The sequence below is a fragment of the Dermacentor andersoni genome, chromosome 1, assembly GCF_023375885.2.
Source record: "Dermacentor andersoni chromosome 1, qqDerAnde1_hic_scaffold, whole genome shotgun sequence".
In the NCBI taxonomy this organism is placed as follows: Eukaryota; Metazoa; Arthropoda; class Arachnida; order Ixodida; family Ixodidae; genus Dermacentor; species Dermacentor andersoni.
The window spans coordinates 248844692-248858523 of record NC_092814.1 but is presented as its reverse complement, the minus strand read 5'-3'; the positions used below and the strand labels follow the sequence as shown (position 1 = coordinate 248858523).

General features: G+C 46.9%; 1 protein-coding gene across 1 annotated transcript in view; it reads right to left on the bottom strand.

Annotated features, from left to right (window-relative positions):
• Polr3D (RNA polymerase III subunit C53) overlaps positions 1 to 13832 on the bottom strand; it is an 82025-nt gene that overhangs the window by 61778 nt on the left and 6415 nt on the right. Inside the window, exon 4 of the mRNA XM_050195762.3 lies at positions 12059 to 12222. Within this exon, the coding sequence (XP_050051719.1) occupies positions 12059 to 12222 (164 nt within the window). The remainder of the gene's footprint in view (positions 1 to 12058; positions 12223 to 13832) is intronic.

Here is a 13832-nt window from a genome sequence, read left to right as displayed (position 1 = left end):
GCGTTGGGCAGAGGCGAAGTTTCCGCGTAACGCGTTAGATGGTCTATAGCCACTATCACCCAGCGGTTGCCATCTGAAGTACCCGGAAGGGGTCCATAAAGATCAACTCCGACCCGGTCAAAGGCCCGTCCTGGGCAAGGCAAGGGTTGCAGTGGAGCAGCTAAGGCATGAGGGGTATTCTTGCGGCGTTGGCATGCGAGGCAGGAGCGGACATATTGGCGGACGAATCGGTACATCCCGCGCCAGTAATAATGAATTCGCAGACGCGCATACGTTTTTAGTACTCCTGCATGTGCGCATTGCGGGTCATCGTGAAACGCTGCACATATGTCCGAACGTAGATGCCGAGGAACCACGAGTAACCATTTGCACCCGTCCGAGAGGTAGTTATGGCGGTATAGGAGCCCGTCCCGAACAGCGAAGTGGTGTGCTTGGCGACGCAACGCACGTCCAGTAGAAGGCGCTGATGGGTCTGACAGAAAAGCCAGCATAGCAACAATCCATGGATCCTTCTGCTGCTCCGAAAGCATATCCGTGGCGGTGAGGGAGGACTCGCATATTCGTACTTTCTGAAAATTGGGCTGGCCTGACACTGGGGAGCGAGACAAGGCATCCGCGTCCGAGTGTTTACGGCCTGAGCGGTACAGCACTCGAATGTCATACTCTTGGAGGCGAAGCGCCCATCGAGTGAGATGACCTGAAGGATCTTTCAAGGACGACAGCCAGCAGAGTGCATGGTGGTCCGTGATGACGTCGAACGGGCGACCGTAGAGGTAAGGACGGAACTTATTTATGGCCCAAATGATAGCCAGGCATTCTTTTTCTGTAACGGAATAGTTTGCTTCCGCTTTCGTGAGTGCGCGGCTAGCGAAGGCAACAACGTATTCATCAAAGCCAGTCTTTCGTTGTGCAAGAACAGCGCCAATGCCGACGCCACTGGCATCCGTGTGTATTTCTGTCGGTGCGCTTGGGTCAAAATGTCGAAGTATGGGAGGTGAGGTTAGAAGACGTTGCAGCATCGTGAATGCGGCATCGCAAGCTGGCGGCCAAGCCAAGAGGTCGTGGTTACCCGCGAGAAGCTGCGTCAAAGCCGCTATTATGGTGGCGAAGTTGCGGATGAAACGACGAAAATAGGAGCATAATCCGATGAAGCTGCGGAGTTCTTTTGTAGTCTTTGGTCTTGGAAATTCGGCAACGGCTTGGAGTTTGGTTGGATCTAGGAGCACACCATCTTTCGAAACAACGTGGCCAAGGATGACTAGCTGCCGGGCGGCGAAGCGACACTTCTTGAAGTTGAGCTGGAGTCCAGCATCGGCAAGGCAAGTGAGCACGCGTTTGAGTCGGAACAGGTGAGAAGAAAAGTCCGGGGAAAAGATGACAATGTCATCGAGATAACAAAGGCATGTCTGCCATTTGAGGCCCCGTAGTATGTTATCCATCATTCTTTCAAAAGTTGCAGGCGCATTACAGAGGCCAAAGGGCATCACGGTAAATTCATATAAGCCGTCAGGCGTAACAAATGCCGTTTTCGGACGGTCCGCATCAGCCACCGGCACCTGCCAATAACCGGATCGTAAGTTTAAGGACGAAAAGAATTCAGCGCCTTGGAGGCAGTCCAGTGCGTCATCGATACGGGGAAGAGGATATACATCTTTCCGGGTTATCTTGTTTAGTCGTCGATAGTCCACACAAAAACGAATTGTCCCATCTTTCTTTTTGACCAGCACTACCGGAGAAGCCCAAGGACTGTGTGATGGCTGTATCACGCCGCGGCGGAGCATGTCTCCTACGTGCTCATCGATGACACGACGCTCCGTCGCGGACACACGGTATGGACGTTGGCGTAGCGGTGCGTGGCTGCCGGTGTCGATGTGATGGAACGACTGTGGAGGTACGGCCTAAACATTGTTTCTGGAGGTCGAAAGAAGATCGAAATCGGTTAAGAAGGTCGACGATCTGCATGCGCTGACTCGGAGTGAGGTTGGGGTTAATAGACGGAGCAAACTCTCGGTCACATGTAGGCGGAGGCGCAGAAACAGGGAGAGTCATGGCGTCAACGTGAAGAGGAGTCGAGTCATCAGGTACATCGTAGATAGAGCTCGTGTCGAATTCATCAGCAAAACCGAGGCACTCGCCATGATGTAAGCTTAATGGACACGAAAACGGATTCGAGACGTAAAGTGCACTGGAGCTCTGGCGAAAGGGAAGGAGGGCAAAGGGAAGCATGAAGGGATGACGGCGTGCAGCAAGTTGAGATGGCGTGAAAAGAACTGTGGAATCGTAGAAAGCAGCACAGGAAACGGGTACAAGGGCAGAAGAGAAAGGAGGGATATCAGTGGCGGTGGCAACGAACACTCGAGCAGAAGGTGGAGGCAAATCTTCAGAAAGACTGCCGCAGAATGGAGTGAGCGCAAGTTCTGCACGGGCACAATCAATAATAGCGTGATGAGATGAGAGGAAGTCCCATTCTAGGATGATGGCGTGAGAGCAGCGGGGAAGAACAAATTCAATGTGGTATAAACTGTCTTGTATGGCGACACGAACGGTACATGTTCCCAAGGGCTCAATAGGATCAGCGCTTGCTGTGCATAGCGAAATGGCAGAAAACGGCATGGCGACTTTTCGGAGCGTACGGCGAAGCTGGTCAGCAATGACGGACACTGCGGCACCCGTGTCGACAAGCGCATGAACGGCGATACCTTTGGCAAAAACTTCAATGACGTTCGTTGGGAATAAACGAGGGCTTGAGCAGTTCGAAGAGGTCGCAGTTCTTGCCTCCGGAACTGCGCCTTTTAGTTTTCCTCCACAGCCGGAGGGCGGCATACGATGGGGGACAGGGAACGTCGACGGGGAGATGGAGACCGACGAGTGTTGAAGCTTTGGGGAACAGGAGATGAAGGAGCGAAGTGCGGAACTGGTGCTGAATAGCGGGACTGAGAGTCAGGAGCATTCCCTTGAAGTCTCGCAGTATCGGGAGGATACCAACCTCGCCAGCGGCAGAACCGTGCCACGTGTCCAGCAAAGCCACACGCGAAGCAGATCGGCCGATTGTCTTGGGTACGCCACGGATTATCAACAGGGGGTCTAGGTAGCGGAGCACAGTTTGGAGCTGGGCGTAGGGGCTGCGAAGGCGCGCAGAAGCCGCTTCTGGGCACGTAGTTCGCAGCTGCAGAAGGCGAGGCGTAGAAGCCACTTGTGGGCGTGTAATGCGCAACTTCAGGCGGAGGTCTTGGCCTGGCGACGACGGCAGCGTAAGTGAGCGGGACTGTCGCTGAAGGTGGCTGATTAGCGAGAGGTAGTGCGTCGCTGACTTGTTCATGGATGACGCGTCGCAGTTCCGGGGACAAAGAGGACTCAGACGACTGGGTAGCGGGCAGCAGTGACAGTTGGCGCGCGACTTCTTCGCGAACAAATTGCTTGATTTGGTCGAGGAACGAAGAGTGGGCGGAAGCAGCACTAGAACTGTCAGTTAAAGCCGAAAGCGTGTCGTCCGGCGCGACAGCTCGGCGCGTGGTAAGGCGTTGTTTGCGGAGCTCATCGTAGCTCTGGCACAGTGTAATGACCTCGTCGATCGTTTGAGGATTTTTCGCCAAGAGCATTTGAAAGGCGTCATCCTCTATGCCCTTCATGACATTCTGGATCTTTTCAGAGTCGGGCATGGCTGGATTAATGCGCCGGCAAAGGTCAACTACGTCTTCAATGTAGCTGGTGAAGTTTTCACCCTTTTGCTGAGCACGACCACGCAAGCGTTGTTCTGCGCGAAGCTTGCGCACAGCAGGGCGACCGAAGACTTCTTTGAAACAATGGGTAAATGCTGTCCAGGTGGAAAGGTTGGATTCATGATTCCGGAACCACAGATTCGCAACTCCAGAAAGATAGAAGATGACGTTAGTCAATTTGGCTTTCTCATCCCACTTGTTATGCGCACTCATGCGATCGTATGACGAGAGCCAATCCTCCACGTCATGGTCGTCGTCGCCGCTGAAGACCGGAGGATCTCGTTGGCGGAGAGCACCGGAGCAGACGACAGGCGATGCCATGGGAGGATCGGGCTGCGCAGCGTCCTGAAGCATAGCAGAGATGGTAGGGAGCATCCGGCTCCGGAGTTCCAGGTTTGGGAAGGGCCCCGCACCTCCACCAAATGTTAAGATGCGTTATAGTTCGATTGATTAGACGCTCAGATAGCAGAGCACGTAGCGAGAGGACACAGAGCTTCGGCAACAGACACAAGGCTTCCAACCAAAACGTTGTCGTCTTTCTCGAAGCAGTGCCTGCCGCGCGTTCTTCTCCAGTACAAAACAATAAATTTGAGCCGCTGCACGATGGCCCACTGCTCGAATGGCCACCGTGCACTCATTTTCCAGCCTTCTCCACACACCTCTCTCCTGTCACTCTTCCACTGCTCCGAACACGAATGAGCTGCGCCCATATCTCTACACTTCGCCACCCTTCGAAACATGAATGGACCGCACCAACTGCGCTGCTCGCATCTTGCTCGCTGGCTCCTCATTCAGCACAGTTCTACAAAAAGCATAATCGCCCATGTTTGTCTTTCTTGGTTGCGTCAAAATCGTTCCTGGCCGCGTGGTTTTTCAGCCTCTTTTGACTCGCCACCGAAGTGAAAGATGACCGACCCGCCCGCTGATAATCGGCAATGCACGACGTTGCCGGTGAAAAGAAAGCGCAGGGCTATAGATTTGGAAACTAAGTGCTTCTAACCGATGAGGCGATCGTTGAGAATGTGCTTGCATCGGATAGCGACGGCGACAGCTATGACGCGGTGGGGCAGGCTGCCTTAAACGTTGTCCTCACAGGAGGCCCGCCAGATGATTCAGTCCCTCTGGGGCTTCGTTTTCACTGGGAACCTTTCGCTGCACTAAGTGGGGCACCTCGATACCTTGGAGAAGGATGTCGGCAAGGCTGACGGACATAGGGTTTTCTCGTGCAATGCAGTGCGACGTACGTGGCGAGGCACTTGTGGCGATCTCGCCTCAGCATTTATTCTGGATTCCTCAAGCTGACAGGCTGCTGCGGCATGCTCCTCACATATTTAAAGGCCCCTTTTGGGCCTACCAAAGCGCTGCCTCGGCGGTGCTATATCGCTTGCCACCCATGACCCCTCTTTGCAGTTATAGCAGTGCCATTCTTTAATGTCGACAGCCGCAACTTGTTACATGTGATCGGAGCGCCCAGGAAGCAGTTAAACGCCCAGGAAGCAGTTAAACGCCCAGGAAGCAGTTAAACGCCCAGGAAGCAGTTAAACGCGTGGACACAATCAGCAGCCGGATGGAGGAAGGTGGTGGGGAGGGGCACTGGCCTCCCTCCCATTAGAGTTTGCTAAGATCAGCTCTGCCATCCCCCCATTTTGATTTTTTCATGCAACCCGGTTTTTACAATTATCAGTTATAACAATGAAATTTTCGTGACATTTGAATATTGTTATAAGTGGGTGCGACTGTATCAAGTGATCAAGATGCTTCCTACATCACTGCAGGAAGTTGGAACCCAGATGGTTTCAAATTGCTTCACCAAGGCCCAAATAAAGGTTGTTCAAGGTGGAACATGCGACGGCGAAGAGGAACCTGAAAACGCACCTGATGTCACTGAAGCGTGAGATGTGCTACGTGCAAATGGTAGAGTGCTCAACGACGTTGAACTTGGCGCATTTTTGTATGCTGACAATGGCGCCAAAGAAATGTCAGATGCGGTGCTTGTTGAAATCGTGCAAGATCGTGGTGATGAGGAAGGTGCACCAGAGGCAAATCTGCTGTTTGCCGTGCCTGCCGCGAGAGAGATGATGGCAAACAGGATGATGAAGCCGCATTGCATGATTTAGTTTCTTTGGAGCATTGCTTGATGTCATCAATCAAGCAGAAGAAAGAAGCTAAAATCAAGCAGTTCTCTTTTCTCCTGAATAAATGTTTGAGAGGCGAGCTCAACTGAACTGAAATCCATCTCGTTTCGGTTTATTTTTTTGCATGATACTTCCTGGTTTTCATGCGAAACTGCATGTCATGAAAACATGTATATAACAAAATATTGTGGACATTCTTCAATTTTGTTATATTTCAACGTAAACATGAGCTGATAGCATCGGACTGTAATTTGAACATGCAAGAAAAGATAATTATGTTATGAGGAAACTCATGAAAAATAGCTTGAATTGGAGGACAAATATTCATGTGTATGTAAAAAATGGTCCGCGTGGGATATCTTTGGGACATTCATGGTAGAATATCTGGATTAGGTTCATACGGGATATCTTTGGGACATTCGTAATAGGATATCCAAGACTGACTTCCAGGAGACGTCCTATTTGTATCCGAAATGGTGCATGGACATTGGTATGTGATTCGGATGTCCTATGGAAGAAGTGTTTTCACTGGGTCGTTAAACTGCTCGCCAAAGCATGGTCACCATAAACACAACAATTAGCTGCTTTGCCATTTCAGTGAATCTGCCATTTGGCTTCCGGCATCATTGTTGCACCGGTCTTCTGCTCATTCGTGTTTACTTTGCGGGCGCAACATGATTTCTACAGCTGAATTTATGACTTTTTCAGAATAAATGGTTTCTCAGGGTGGGGGACATACTTCTTCAATCCGTGCATGCGTATTTTTTCTGCTGTTTTTTAATTTGTGAGCATTTCTGTTTTCACCCAAGGCTATCACTATAATGTGCTATCCAAGGCACTATCACTATAATGTGCTGTTGAAAGGTGTGTCAAGGAGAGAACGAGTGTGCGATGTAACAGCTTAATTTACACTTACTATCGAAGCTGCAGGCACCAGCTATGTACTGTATTTACTCGCATAATGATCGCGCATTTTTGTCAGAAAGAATTGACGCAAATACAGGGGTGCGATCATTACGCGGGTTAAATTTCCCGCGAAAAGAAAAACAAATTTTTTCGTCCCGCGTTTGTGGGACACCAAAACAAGAATGGCGGCCGGCGGAGCAAGCCAAATGCGCCGAATGCAATTTTTTTTCTTCTCGTGAGTACATTGCATGCATTGAAACAGTTTCTTCCGTATCAGTAATGAATAATATCGTTAATATCGACAAGTTTGTGGCAATAACGTACCCATGTCCCCTTTGAGGGGGCAGAAACAGATGGGCGCGCTTAGCTGCCAGTGACATAGAAACACATGGCGGGCTTGATGCGGAAACTGCGGCATCTGTCTTCACTACTATCCTAATACGGCACATTTTCGCTAAGGGTGGGTGAATATCTTAGCTGTGTTACAAGTGTTGGCGTATGAATAAGGTACACTTTTAACATATCAGTGTAAACGTGGCTACTATCGTTGCCGCTCGCGATTTGTTGCGTGCCCACGAGTGCAGATCAGAAGATTTGAAAGGCGCCTTTTTTTTTGTTGTTGTTGACCACAACCATTATAAAGCCTACACATAATAAAGGCAAGTTTGGTTGTACCTCTTTTTGTCATGGAAGTGCAGAAAGTGATGAAAGTAATGAAATGAGGCATCTACATAAGAATGTTTGGTGCGTGCAGACCGCTTGGTTTGTCTTGAGTCGTTCGCGTAGCATTCGACAGATGGTAAGCGCGATCATTATTAGCTAGACTTGGCACATGACATATCGCTGCGGCAAGTTTGGGGTGCGATCATTACACGGGAAATACAAAAAATTGAATTTTGATGACAAAATTCTGGGGTGCGATCATCATGTGAGTGCGATCATTGTGCAAGTAAATACGGTATAATTCCCTTCACGCGGTAACTCGACTGCGATTATGTACGATCCGAATCTGCTCACTCAAGTTCACATAGACTGTCGATCGTGTGCGCCCTCAAGCTAGCTAAGCTAAACAAACTCAATTTTTATTGCCGAACGTATAGGAGTGATCATTTTCTATAGTTTTGAAAAAGTTCATCCAGATGGCACTGAATTATGATTGAAATTGCCAGTGTTCTCGATAGCGTGGCTAGGTTCCAGCAACAAGGACAGACATGCTATAGTAACTTCAGGAACCACTTTCGCAAATGTGGCAAAAAACAATACGCATTTAATTTTCTGATCATATGCAGAGAATAGCCCCTTCAGTCACGACGTACACGTTTGTGGATGAGAGTTGTTTTTGTCATTTTTGTCCAATGGTTGCAAGTAATAGACAACGAACATGAAACTTTGAGTAAATTAAACATTCTGTTTTCCTAAAGTACGCCTATCTCACTTCTGAGGGAAAGTTATCACTATATTGACGACTGCTTTAGTGAAGGCACTACCGTGTTTGATGGGACGTTTGAAGTAGAGTGTTTCGGTAAAGTATGAGGTAGCCATTTTAATATGGCCACTTCATACGCGCTTCGAGCCTAGCTGCCATAGCTTCCTCCATGTGCTGTAGCATGTGTGCTCAGGCAATGCCTCTTTTAGCTTAGGTTAATGCACCGTCCGTCTTCCAGGTCTTCCCGTTTTCTGCATTTGCTCTATCAGCATAGAAGTGCTGATTGCAAAGACATGCCGAGTTCAACACAATGCCACAATTAAAAGGAAAACGATCACATGTGTGGAGACAAACAGAAATCGGGCCGCATCACGGGCGTTCGTAGTTCCCGAAACTTGCGTGCGGGACTGGCACAAACAGGAGAGGCGTTCTACATTGGCGGCTGCTACATACGGTGTGGCCACGCGGTCCCTATATCGAAAACGATCTGCGATGGAGACAGAGGCTACGAATCTAGGCGCACCGTGCTGTGTTCTCATCGCTTAGTTCGCGTTGTTGAAGTCAGAGGCCACACAAAGGTCAATTCGCTTGCTCCCGCTACCGCACTTCCTCACTCCAGCGTTTTGATAAAGAGTTTCGCGGTCATTGAGCGAGACGTGTACATGTTTGCTTATGTGTGCATGACACCATGCTTGTTGATTTAGTTAGTAAGCAAATGTTTAAAAGTTTATATGGCCGATAAAACTACTATCCTTGCTTTTCGTATATGTCTACTGATTTGCTATCGTAAACGATGCTTCGCCTTTCAAGCGAAACTGACTTCTTTTATTTATCACAACTTTAGTGCTTTGGGAGTAAATCTTTGATTTTTCCATATGAGAGAAAGTCGTATTTATGTATGAAAGAATGAGGTGCACGGTACTGTAAAGCACTTTTGTTTTTTTAGGTCATGGCAAATGGGTGCGCGTTACAATTGAGGGCAGTTTTTTTTTTATGGGGGGGTCACGGAAAGCGGGTGCGCGTTAGAATCGAGGGCAGGTTAGAATCGGGTAAATACGGTAATCGGCAGAAGCAAGAAGCCTTGCTGCTTCACTGGGAATCATAGGCTGCCCATACAATACACTGCTAACCTGAAGTCATGAAAGACCCGGGACATATTTAGTGGCTGGCTCGAGGCCTTCAATGCCGACATGCAGAAGGCAGGCAGGTCGGTCTGCCTTTTTTTGGATAATTGCAGCACCTATCATGTTGATGACATGGAGCTTGGAAACATGTGCTTGGTTTTTTTCCTACCAAAATGCACTTCCATGCTGCAGCCGCTCGATCAAGGTGTCACTCGCAGCGTCAAGTGCACCTACAAAGAGAGGCTGATTCAGCTGCTCCATCTCAGGCATGCCATCAATGTGGACATGTACCTGACGCTTCAGATGATGGCCGCTGCATAGGTTGCGATGTGTCCAGCTGTGATAGCAAATTGTTTTAAACCGCCAGCTTCATTGCCACTCAGCAGGCATCAGGCACCGTAGATTTGCCTGAGGGCCCGGGTGCCTGAAGCTCAAAGAATGTCATAAGACGATGCCAACAGAAAACACCTTCATAACTACAACTAAAAGCCTACACAAGCGTGAACAAAGTCTTCTGGTGTTGCAGGTTACTGCTGTTCAACAGCCTGAACATGCTTGGCTATAAAATTCATGTGCCCAGTTAGTCTGATGTGCTCCGATGTGGTTGAAGTCCACTTTTCACATTCATGGAAAGCAAAAAAAAATTGGTCGAGGCTGCAGCGCCTGATGTTGCTTGTCTTCGTACTGATGAAAAAGAAAGCCAGTCACAGTTTGTTGCATAGTTTCTCGGGCTCATTTTATTAACAATATCTCCTTGCTAGATGATAATGCTTCGTATATTTGTGCTGTCTGCATGATCCACATACAAACATTAAAAAAAAATGTTCGTACGTAAAAACAAGATTTTCACATTTAAAATAGCGGTTACATGCAAGGCACCTTATCTCTTACAAAACGTTTCGGCATGCGTGTATGGAACGCAATTCATATAAATGTGCGACCTTACAAATGAACTTCTGCAAATATTTCATACAACACATGTACTGTATGATGTGCATTATAAGTGCACCATGTTACCTAACAGCAACACATCTATTCTAGATTATAGAGTCAGAACTCATAATAAAATTTGTCACAACAAACTAATGAATACTATAATGAAATAATCATAGCTTACCCATTATATTCCCACGGAAACCATGCATATAAAATCTCATTTAAATGAAGCAATAATTTCCTCTAAATGGATATACTATACGAGCGGACAACTTTCTACAGTTATGAAGGGAACGCTACGGATGCAAAGCCCGCACAAGTGACAGCACTTCTGGAAATAGTCCCGACTTTTAATCCACGTTACGTTAGGCTAGGGAAGAGAAAACAATCGCCTTATTAGCAACAGTCAAATAAGACAGAACACACCACTAAGTGTAAAAATTTACTTATTTTGCGGCTTTTCCCTTCCACGTCTGGGCAAACGCGAAACCGTCACATGTGGAAGCTGCATTGATTCTGTCTCTGTTTCGAGCAACCAAAAGCACTGTCAATGCTGCCAGACTACTTGGCACGATAGCACATGTGCCGCCACCACGCGGCCGTAGCTTTCCCTTCGTAGCCACAGAAAGTTGTCCGCGAGTATAATGAACTTTTTTTAGTCCACAACAAAAAATTACTGATAATTTCGCACCAATGAGGCCAAAATCTGGCAGTGCATGACGCTGCTAGTAATTTGTCTGATGGAGCTATTCAAAAGTTCCACATGCTGCTGGCCACCTGACAGTCGTGCTGCCCGAGTCAGCAGCCGCACATGCACCCTGCCGCCTATCACCTTGCACTGCACTTTACCAAAACCACCAACTCGCACACATTCCTGTGCGGTGTAAACAGCACACTGTGCATTGGTTGAAAGATGTGCACTATGCCATAATAAAATGCAGATAGTAGAGCTCATGGTTCGTGGTATGTGCTTCGGTACATGCTGCTCCGTCTAACCACTGTTGTGATTAACAGCTACACACAGTGCAGTCAAGGGATTTTCTGCATTATGGGGCCATATTTTATAATGATCCAATTTCATTGTCTGGTTTTCACCCTTTATCATTAACTTGGGAGAAGCCCAGGATCTGGCACTACAAATGACAAGAATGGACGATGAAATGTATCATTACATACTACAGCCTCTGCTTATGCTCTCGGTGCATCTATCGTGCAGCTTATCAGCATTTCATGATCGTGCCCGCACAGCGCCGCAAACATTCGATTTTGTGCTATGCCTATCGCTGGACACAGCATGAAGACATGCTCTTTTGTTGTTTAAAAGCGTCTGCTTGAGTATAGTGATGAGTGTCGCACAAAATCGGAGGCCTGCAGTACTGCGTCAGCATGTCCACAAAATGCAGTAAGAGCTGTTACACCGCCGTTTGAGTGCACACGATAACGGCAAAGATGTATAAGCATTCACAGCTGCATTAGAGGACGCAGTCATTATGTTCATAAAAACGGGGTAGAAAACAATTTTTCGGAGTCACTCAGCAGTGCATTGTGGGCTTTAGCATTGACTTACTGGTTAGCAACTGCCCTTGTACCTACCTCTGCTGGAAATATCTGTCACGACAGTGGACAACCTTTATAACGAAGTAATGCATATAACAAAGTTATTTCAGCTACTTCTTCAACTTTGTTAGTAAGGTTGTACTATACACATTTCCTGGATGCAAAAGTGCAAAAAAAAGGAAAAAAGAATCTATCAGATATTTTTTAAGGTGGATTAACATGTATCAGACTATAAGAGCACCTGAACACACTCACCACTTGTCTTTGTGCTTTCCACACCCTGAGAAAATGTGGCTCCTTGTGTCTGGATGAAACGGGCTCCTCGATCTGGGTGGTGGCCCCCTCTGCCCCGCCGTGAGCCTCGCCCTCCATGGTTGAAGGATCCACGACTGCCTTCATAACCTTTGCCCCTTCCAAACCTGTGAAAATTCAAAATTCTCAAACAAGTGTCTTTCCTTACTGCTAAGCACGAGGTCGCAGGATCAAATCCAGCCACGGCGGCAGCATTTCTATGGGGGCGATAATGCATAAGCACCCATGTACTTAAATTCAAGTGCACATTAAAGAACCCCAGATGGTTGAAATTAATTCGGAGTCCCCCACTACAGCATGCCTCATTATCAGATAGTGGTTTTGGTATGTAAAACCCATAATTTAATTTTTTAATGCAAGTGCAATTCCTTTTTTCACAAACTTGAAATACTTATGATTATATACAGTGCCCTATATTTACCTTTCGAACAATAGACCAGTTGCAAATAAAACTACCTATTTCTACTACATGCTACTCGTTTCCACTGTATTTTTTTTTTTATCATAACCCATGCCATCAGTGCTACCAAACTGTGTTTTTCATGTCAAACATGTCTTCTGAGGGATGCCCTGAGAGCAGTAAAAAAAGTTTGTGTAAGCTCGTGCAAGAAAACAAGCTGAGATGACAGCTCGCTCAACAAGAAGTTGCAGAAAAGAATTTGAGATAAGTGGGACACAGAAACAAGCATGTTGCAAAGCCTCAATCAAGCTGCAGAGCTACTACACCTTTTACTGACAGCAAAATTTCAACTTCATACATGCAGTAATTGAGATGGACAGCCAAACTGCAGAAGATGCTGAAGAGCAAAAGGAAATGAGGCACTTTGCACAATACAAACAACCGGGAATCGTCATACATTAGCCAAACACCTTTCTCCAAATAATATAAAAAGCTAGTCGGAATGACTATCAGAAAAACTAATGCCACAAATACAGATGTCTGGAGATGGCACAAGTTCACAGCACACAGACAAATTTGACTTTGCAAAAGCAAACATACTAACAGTTTCAATAGGCAGGATGTATGTGCTGTATGCATGGAACAAAATGCAACAGGGAAACTTTAAAGTGGAACACTCCGTTTGTGCGATTACTCAAGAGTGCCATGTCACGCTGCTATGAAACTGGTCATTGAGGTGATATGGACCCTTACCAAAATCTACGAGCCAAAATTATGCCAATCTGACACAAACTGGAGACATTAGAAACAAAAGTATGTATGTGCATTAATTGCCTTAACCCTTTCAGACGCCACTTTATCCCGTTGATTGAAAACTTGCTTTCACCACATCTCTTGCATCTTCAGAATCATAGAAAGTGTACAGCTGCAGAAAAGATAAAGAATTTTCAATTGTTTAGCGAGTTTTGTCAAGTGTACAAAATTTCGACTCCATGCAAAAACTCACTACGGGAACACAAAAGACGAGAACATATACCATATCGTGTTTTGAAAAGCTTGAAAAGCACTTATCCAGCCACTCGAAAATTATTCCTGGTGCATGACATTGTGAAAAACAATGAATGAAGTGAACCCGCTACATACAACATACTGACACAGAGTAAAAACACCTAGCTGTCTACCTTCCCACTCATTTTGCTAAAACATTCTGCACGTTATTCAAAATTGCGGCACAGTTCTAATAATAAGTGTTTCAAGATGTATAAAACACATTTTAAATGCCATTACTTTCATCTGTGCTTTTGCTATTGATGCACT